At 40.1% G+C, this 9,264-nt stretch overlaps 1 protein-coding gene across 4 annotated transcripts; it reads right to left on the bottom strand.

Annotated features, from left to right (window-relative positions):
- Positions 1 to 1,639: 1,639 nt before the first annotated feature.
- On the bottom strand, positions 1,640 to 7,476 carry LOC144711671 (DNA-directed RNA polymerases II, IV and V subunit 3-like). 4 transcript variants are annotated; one of them, XR_013583633.1, is made up of 5 exons: positions 6,960 to 7,476; positions 6,269 to 6,506; positions 5,092 to 5,377; positions 4,823 to 4,958; positions 1,640 to 1,792 (listed from the first exon to the last, which is right to left on the bottom strand). XR_013583633.1 is itself a non-coding variant. In XM_078585671.1 (4 exons), exons 1-3 carry the CDS (start codon positions 7,427 to 7,429, stop codon positions 5,111 to 5,113), a joined length of 975 nt encoding a protein of 324 aa, XP_078441797.1. In that variant the 5' UTR covers positions 7,430 to 7,476; the 3' UTR covers positions 4,724 to 4,958; positions 5,092 to 5,110. The 4 variants fall into 4 exon arrangements, 1 of the variants encoding a protein (XP_078441797.1); XR_013583632.1 differs by lacking the exon at positions 1,640 to 1,792 and adding an exon at positions 2,702 to 2,854; XR_013583631.1 differs by lacking the exon at positions 1,640 to 1,792 and adding an exon at positions 4,336 to 4,575.
- Positions 7,477 to 9,264: the final 1,788 nt, after the last annotated feature.

Below are 9,264 nucleotides of genomic sequence, written 5' to 3'. Positions count from 1 at the left end.
GAACCAATATCAGAAGGGGCACACTAAATTAATACACTTTTCCATATGACACGGTTCAAAAATAAAATTTTCATGAAAAAAATGAGGGAAAATCAGTTTTAGAGTATAGAAGAAAGGGTGACCCAGGCAGCAGTAAATAAGCCAAAGGTGATGGTGTGTCATCGAAGAGAGAGAATCTTTATCAAGAAAGACAGAAGAAAAGTGACAAAGGATGTAGAGACTACTCTAATCCTCAGCAAGTGTAGTTGTTTTTCCTGATGCATTATCATGCTAGAAACAAGTAGAAGGCATGAAGGATAAGTCCTAACACAAGTCTTGAACATAGTGGAGAAGGGGGGATAAGATCTCCTGGTTATTGCATTGGAGTATGTGATGGAGTTTAGTCAATTTCCTTGCAATTGAGCTGATATCCCACAGACGATGATGAAGTGGAAATAGAGGAGAGGCTAGTACACATGTTGCATGTAGAGAGATAATAAAAGTAAGAGCGGTTACTAAATGGCTTTGGTGAGTCCTCACAACCATACAGCTTGTAGCGAGTCTCTTTGGCATGACCACACTTCTTGCGATAAGTGTAGAAAAGATAAGGATATTTTTTGGTCCCTTGACCATGTGGTGCTGCCTTCAAGACCACAGGATACTTGTGTGGCTACATCACTACAAGATGTCATATTAGAGTATCCTCCTAATATAGGCATACGACTAGAGTCCCCTATCTGTTGGAGAGCCATTGTAAAGTTTGGTCCAACAAAGGTGTGTCTCCTTGGTTCGAACAATAGGAAGCATCCCCTTATAGGTTAGGACATAAACATATATTCTAGATAAAATCCCACTAAGGAATTTAAAGACTCGAAGTTAAAGAGCATACATATGATCAACAGAGTCGGGAAGGGGGCACGTAGCAGTCCAACTCAACCCATAGAAAAGTCAACTAGGAGTTATATTCTAAACCCCTACACAAACCTTTAACCAAATTTGTGTAACGATTTACAAGATCATAGATAATGGCTAAGAACATTTTCTAAAGAGATTATTGAGCAGGGTGTTTGGATTTTACGGCCTTTATCAAACTCCATCTGAAATTGATTTCACAGCATGTTGAGAATTCTAATTGAAGATGAATCTGAAAACCAAAACCATGTAAAAACCAAACCATCACCTTTGCATGGATAAAATAAGTGATTTATTGGTTTCATGACTGAGCATCTTCAATTTGTTTAGATATTTGGCATTTAGATGTATCCAAATGATATTTAGTGTGTTCGATTTCCTCTCTTCCCATCGAACTCTACAGTTGGAAATGTGAATTTCTCTCCATCTAATCTCACTGAAAGCATCACTTAGGAAGATGAATAGAAGGGGAGGGCACTCAAAGTGACTCACATGGGTATCAAGTTAGGGTGCCCTCCTATTTATACAGTATAAGAGATTTTCACAAAAATCCCTAGATAAATCTTGTGATAGTCCTCATCCTTAAGAATATTTAATAAAAGTCCTCAAACTTAAAGTATATACATTTATGTTGAAAAATCTTAGGGGTGTCACACTTTAGGCCCATTAACTAGTCTAGTTAACAATTGTAAAAGCACAAATAGCCTTTCTTGGACTTTCAAATTTATTATCTATATCATCATACATATCAACCAATCAAAGATTAACTTACCCCAATCAACAGTCAATGTTGCATGCCCTACGTCGAGACATCTTGTATTCCAGGTGATTTAAATAAGTATGCCAATTCCCTCATTGAACCTTTATTGCCATTGGTTGCCATGTACTTATGATCCTTTATCTGCACGAGATTTCCAATTAGCTTAGATATGGTTAAGCATCAAACCTCAACTGGTCATTCTAATTAGCACTATGCATGCCTAAGTAAGCAGAGAATATTTTGTAATATTTTTACTTATTTATGCATTTATTCACATCATCTCTGATTTATAAGGTAGGACATTTATTTATTGCCTTGACCCATATTCACCTTCATAGACTTATTGTTGCTTCTAAGGTAGGACGTTTGGAATCCCATGAGTAGACTTGTCAATCATGGCCAAAATACAATATCTCCGTCCACAATGTTTCTTTGGTGTCTCTAGTTAATGAAACTTACACAATTGTGATATGAATCGTCTTGATTGACAGCAATTGAATAAACTCTTTCTCTAAAGTGCACCCACTATTTGTCTTTAGTGTCCCTAGACTAATGACTATAAAATTTACCATACTCATCATATGAGTGACACAAATCATGCATTAACGGACTTCAGTAAAAGCCATAAAAGTGAATTATAATAATATATTATAACAAAATTATAAAAGAGACATAGAATGCGCGATTAGCTTCTAAGCCACTTATATTGCCAACATATCATTACCATATCTCCATGGCTGAATTGAGAGATAAGAATTAACCATCTAAGAAACGGACTGTTGTTGTAACGGAAAGCAACACCCCTAACATAGTGCCAATGATTATAATGGAAAGCAGTGGGAAGTGGTAGCTATTCCAATGGATGCTTCCTAAGCATTTATTTTGAGGTAATTGAATATGCTGACATTATTGAAGAAGATTCAATCTTGTTAAATGAAATTCAAGAGGTATGGGAGGTAGATGATAGTGCTAGGGACAAAATAGACAGCTCCGATAATAAATTAGTGGGCCATGTTGTTGAGTAGTCAATGGCTATGATATAACCAATATAAGATCAAGAATGATAAGTTGCATAAATCTGGTGTGCATAATGATAGTAAAAATTGCAAGAACAGCACAAATGGGGGTTCCACAATTGCAGATGGTAGTGAAAGATGGTGCAATCACGGGTGAACACTGCAGTGGAGCTTTCAAAAGAAGATCCTACATTGTGACAATGGATTAGAGAACAAATCTAGAGGAAAACTCCATTTGGCTCTAATACCATGAAAAAATAAGAGTGAAGGAGGTTCAACCATCACAATTTAGTTTATGTTTCAGGACATGTATTTATAACGGAGTGAGAAAATACAAAATGCTCCCACGTTAGCGGACCATTATATTTAGATGTAAGAGAAGTAGAAAAATAAGTTAAGTCAATAGTAAAATTACTCATAATGTGGATTAATCTTATTGAAACTATATAAAATTAATGTAAATAATACATATTGAGACATACAAAGAAAAATGACATAGATGCATGCGGAGATAGATATACAAATAGAGTTTGAAGATTGAATTAGAGGGATAGATCTGTAATTCTACTTATAGAGAGAGGGAACAGATTGGGAGATACTCAGAGAAAAATAGATAAAGAGGGAAAAATAAAACTAGAGAGAGATAGAAACAGACTGAGATATAATATTGATACCAATTTCACATGGTCACCTTTCCTATGTCTGATACATCATCTTAAGTCCTGTTCTCATAAACAGTGCACAACATGTTGAGCACTTGACCAACTCATTAAGCTCATGAGCCTCAGGACACACTCTTCTGTCAGTCTTGCTATTGTTGGTCACAATCTCATGATGATGAATTATATCCTCGTAATAATATTCATTTGGCACCCCCTCTAGAAACCTATTCACATGTTGAAAGAGAAAATATATTAATTACGGGACAAATCACTTTCCCTGATTTGTCCCATAATGTCTATGAGGGATACACTGTGGATCCCTTCATGTGTGGTCCTATTGGGCCTCTTTTGAGATTCTCAGATAAGGAAAAAAGGATTGTGTAAACACAAAATTAGGAAATACTGAGAGATAATGGTCTGCTAACAGAGTTCTCAATTCGGAGATAAGTATGCATTCATCGGCGTCATTAACTCTATGCTGTAATTGCAGAGGAATTCAAGAACAATGTGATTCCAGTTAGTATATCCTAAAATAACTCAGAACGATCAATATGAATCTCCAAAACTTAATTGAGGCAGGTTTATCAATGCAACAAATTAAACCTTAAATCTACTTTGGAACTAGACATGGTCATTCGGTTCTTTTTGTGTGAATTGTTTGTTATGTTCGGTTTTCCAAACAGAACAAAAAAAAATTCGAACAGAACATCGCACAGACCTGTGTACGGTTCTTTTGTTTGCTTTGTGCTAATTTTGTTCTAGTTTTGTTTGAATGTGCGAATTTTGTTCATTTTTGAAAAAAAAAAGAACAGAACAAAGAACAAGGCCCTATCCGGTTCTTCTGTGCGAATTTTTTTTTCGTTTTAAACGAACAGAACAGAACAACCATGTCTATCTGGAACTTGATGTTGACTGAAGATCTGGTACGGAACAAAAAGGGATTGCAAAAACTTTCTTCTGGACAAAGAGCCAGATCTAGGAGATTTCACTAGCAAAACAAGGAGAATTCAGTCAAGATCTCTACAGTATTTCCCTAAAAAATATTAGAAGTAGGGCAACATCATGGTCATCATAAGAGGGGGACAAAGTATTATTTTGGTGTCCAGGTTTTTTTACTACTTCTATAAGTGAGTCTCACCCCCAATGACACGCATTCGGGGAGCTAGCATAGATGTAGCAGCACCGGGCGCAGGAAGCCTCAGATGACGAAAGCTTCTTGCATGCGACAGGGGGACGACGTCTCAGACTGCACCAGTCACGCCACCCAGGATCAATCTTTTTTTTAAGAAACTTGATTCAAAATCATGCCAAACATGATTTGCAATCATGCCATCAGATGGATAGAGAATCATTCTGGAAAGGTCTAAAATGCAGCGTTTTTTGAATTCAAATACTTCAACACAAGTTAATGTTAAGTATCCATTTACCAAGATTAAATTTAAACAGCTTTACAAAAATATCTATGTAACAGAAAGAAGACAGCATATAATTACCCTATTTAGCATGTTCTTCTACCGTAGCCCAAATTCCCAAATTCCCAAAATCATGACTTTCTGACTCGTTTGCAAAACTTGAGTCAAGAGGTCTTCCCCATTAAATTGTTATCCACTGGTGCCCGGCTCTCGAGTCCTGCACGTAATAAAAAGGAATGCTGCGGATGAACTACCAAAAATCTCTTTCCTTCAAAATTTAAAATAAGGAGAGAAAAATTGTAGAAAAATGGTACAGTTTGTAGTCGTGATCTTTAGGAGGAAGAAAGTACCTCCATCATCAAAACAGTATCATTGAATGTGCCTTGTCAGGTCACCAAATTGATCGTCATTCTCCTGGATATCATCCGAGAGGCGTACCGCGTCCAGCTTCTGCTTAAGAACTTCAATGGCGTTGATCACCATCTGGTAAGCTGGGATGGCTCCAGTGGACTCGACCGTAAAAATGAAACTGTCCTCTCTGGCATAGATTTCCACAAGCCCAGGTTTTCCCATGGCCTCTGCCTTCTTAATGACCTCATCATCGTAGGTATAGGCTTCTGGATCCACCACAATCACCTTCAGACAATCAAGAAATTTATTGGAACCCAGAATTTTGATCTTCGAGAGTTGGAAATGGGGGTCGGCCATCAAATCAAGAACAGATCAAAAGAATCAATTGATTGAGCAGCCTTATCAATGATCAGACCCGTTGAGTTTACTAAGTCGGCTGATCCAATCAAGAGGGCTACTCTCAGATAGGATGACCTGATTCAGTCTGATCGGCCCCTTATGTGGAATCGGCAGGTGGGTTCAATCAGCCGCTGTCACACAGCAAATCCGATAAAACTTAAAATAAAAGCAATCATTCTAGTAATAAAACAAATACCCCTAATTAAGGTCTTAGTTCCTTGTTATTCACGATTTCACAAGCATAAATAATCATCTGAAATAGTTAAGTATTTCTCCTGTGATCGGTCTATATCAGATCATGAATTCCTAATATAGGGAAATCATCATAAAGAACCATCGAAATCTTGACGGAAATCAGGAAAACTGAGTCTTGTGCGTCAGTACCGCTTAATTGCATGGGTATATTTGGGACATTGCCTCTTTTTTTTTTAAAGAATTGGGACATTTCCTCTTATGTTGGCAATCATTGGTTAGTGCCATATGGAGAAAATTGTAATGTGCATTTAGGGGGATGTCCGTCCAAGATTGTCCAATCAAAATGATCCAGAACTGATTAATCCTGGATATCCCTCTTCGATCATCAATGGGGATAATTAAAATAGATCAATCCAGATTGTCAGATAGACTGATCGAGATCGGATTTAATTCAACAACTCCATCTAAAGCCAGATTGAACGATTCGATTGTGCTGACCCCTATAATGGAAGCCTTAAACTAGAATGTTGTATCAAGAAAGATGAAGAGATTTGCTGTTTCGGGTAGTTTTGAGACGCTTACCTTGTCAGTGTCTGGATCCAGATCGAAGACTTTGGTGGGGCTGCTCTCTATCCAGCTTAGTTTCTCGCTTTCGCTCAGAGTGTCCATCAGATCTTCATTGATGTGGATTTCTGGCTCGTACATGAAAGTGACAGTAGCAGCAGGAGACCATTTAGCATGATCCTTACCGATTCCTTTTCTGGCAATGGCTCTGAGCCTCAGTTCTTGCCCGCGTCGCAGCTTGACTATGATAATTCCTCTGCCATCAAAGCAAAAAAAAAAAGATGAGATTTTGATGACAGAAACAGCAACAATAGCCTCAATTCTTGATTTGTGGATCAGTATCTGCCATCTCGTGAATACCCAGGGAGGTATCACATCGCTACGAAAGGAAGAAACCTAGTCTCGGAAGATGCAGGAAAAACAATGATTCCAATTACAGAAACAACAAGAAAAGCATATGTTCATGATATCTGGATCAAAATCAGCCAACCCATGAATCGAAGCGCTACAGACGCGGGACAAACAATAATTCCAATTTCATCAAACAGCAACAATAGCTTCTGTTCTTGATTTTAAGGATCAAAATCTGCCTACAGGGCTACGAAATGGGAAACCCAGATCCGAAGACGCAGGGAAAAAACAAATAAATCAATTTCAGAAACAACAAAAAACGTCATTCGAGCTTAATTTCGAGAACAAGTTCCCCCACCTTTGTTCGGGAGCATCGTATCCAGCAGAGGATTCGGCGGCCAGCGCACGCTGAGCAACATCGACGGGAAGAAATCTGGGGTCCAGACACTGCAGATCGGCGCTGGTGACGTCCAAAGTCTGATCAGAGTCGCAGCGGACGCTGAGATGGAACTCAATAGAGCAGTAATTGCACGGGCCGTCGCCGTCGCAGGCGTCGCAATCGCGGGCGAAGCGCATCTCCATGGCGCGATCAGAGCAGAGCGGGATCAAGCCAAGGCGGTGGGCGATGAACTCGTCGTTGAGCACGGAGGAATTGACCTCGATTTCGACGAGATCGATGGCGACGGTGGGGACTTCGGCGATGATCACTCGCCGTAGAGCGTTGGCGATGCTCGCGTCGGTGTCCCGCAGCTCGAATTTGAGGTACTCATCCTTCATCTCCCTGATCATCACCCTCGGAAATCTCTGGTACGATCCTCCTCCCTCCATCGCTCTCGATCTTCTTCTTCCCCCCTCTTCTTCTTCTTCTTCTACCTCGAAACCCTAATATTCGAATTTGAACCAGTTCGAAGTCGTCACCGATGAAGATGACGATTACGATGACGTGTAAGAAACGGTTACTGCGTCAACTGGACGTGGTTGGTTTTGTTATTTTTGTGCGAATTTGTGCGAATTGCTCGTTCTGTTTGGTTTTCCGAACAGGAAAGACACGAACTCGCACAGACCCGTGTGCGGTTCCGATTGTACGTAGGGAACGGCACGTCGGGGACGTGACGCCCCGGAAGTGATGGGATGCGTCCCTGCATATACAAAAAATCTGTCACGTTACGTCACGCGTCGCTCTATTGGGCGTCCCGTCACGTCCACGTCACCGGTGACGTGAGAAAACCCTTACTCACCAGACCCATTTCTGCTCTCTGTTTATAGTGCATATTTGCAGTGGAGTTCTTCCCTAGTTAGAATTCAGGAATGACCGAAGCCAATCCGGCGGAGAGAATACGCTGCAAGGTTTGAATTCGCACCGCATTTTCCAGAATCCGAAGTGCGGAAATGGCGGGAAGGATTGTTGATTTGATTACAACTGTCTTGTTTGTTTTTTGCTTCCAAAACTTTGATAATCTTCGACGATAGTTTTGAAATTACTCCGTGCATCTTCGTCTGTTCGAAATCGGGACGAGATTCTTGCTAGGAGCGGGAATCGGATAATGGAGTGTAGTAGAGAAGTGACCCCGGAAGTTTTTCTCGAATGGTGTGTTGTTCTAATGTTCTGCTAGATGACGCGGTGTTGTTCCGATAGGTGCGATGTCGTGCAGAATGCTTCAAAGCTCACATAGCGTTGTTCTCCTACCACTTTTCCCTTCTGTTTGCCTTCCTCTGTCTACTTTGATGTCCAAATTCGTCATGTTTGATGTTTCCTTGTTCATCTGAACGCCATCTGATATTTCCTGGTTCTTCGTTTCTGCTTCATCGACGAGTGTGTTGAGAATAGTCAGGGGAGAGGAAACAATTTATCAATTTCTTGTCGTTAATTTTCCTACCATTTCTGTGGTTTGAACTTTGATTGACATTCGCTCAACTGAAATGACTCATCTCGTATTTTAGATTGGCTTGCAACTGAAACCGAGCTCTCATCATTTTTTGATCTTATCATTGCTAGACTTATTTATGTTTTTTAAATGTATTTAGAAATAATGTTACAGCTATCATCTGTGACGGCCGTTCCGTCACGTCACGCGTCCAGGGCACCCCGTCACCGTCATGTCACCGTCACGTAAACCTCACCACGTGTCACCGTCACCGTAACTATCCCTGCATTCCGTCATCATTACCGTCACGTCATCCGTCACGATGACGTGTGACGTGACGGATGACGATTGCTGTTCTCACAATTGTGCGAATTGTGAGAATTTTTTTAGTGATTTTTTAAAAAAAAACTCTACATGATTTTTCTGTCTCCCTACTCCCTCGGCGCTCTCCCAGTCCCCTCTCTCTCTCTGTCTCTCTACTGTGTCGCGGCTGTCAGTCTCACTGCTCCGGCCGCCAGGTCGGATGAGGAGTAGAACAGAGGCAGAAATAGGAATCGGAAGATTATCAGATTTATAAGGTTATTCGTACATTTTTTTCTTTTTGATTTTAGTTCGTGTTCATACCATACACGATTCAGATCTTTCTATCATCAGCAAATGAGAGAGATGATTGAAAACCATCCGTTTTGTTTCATTTCTCAGTAGATACCCCTTCCCTTTCGTTTCTCTACTACTAGGAGAAGATAAAACTAGTCCAAAATCATGCCCGATGCTTACAGAACGTAAATCCAACAGGAA

Source organism: Wolffia australiana, chromosome 14, assembly GCF_029677425.1.
Source record: "Wolffia australiana isolate 7733 chromosome 14, ASM2967742v1".
Lineage (NCBI taxonomy): Eukaryota > Viridiplantae > Streptophyta > Magnoliopsida > Alismatales > Araceae > Wolffia > Wolffia australiana.
Note: the sequence above shows the minus strand (reverse complement) of the source record. Positions and strands in the feature narration are given on the sequence as shown.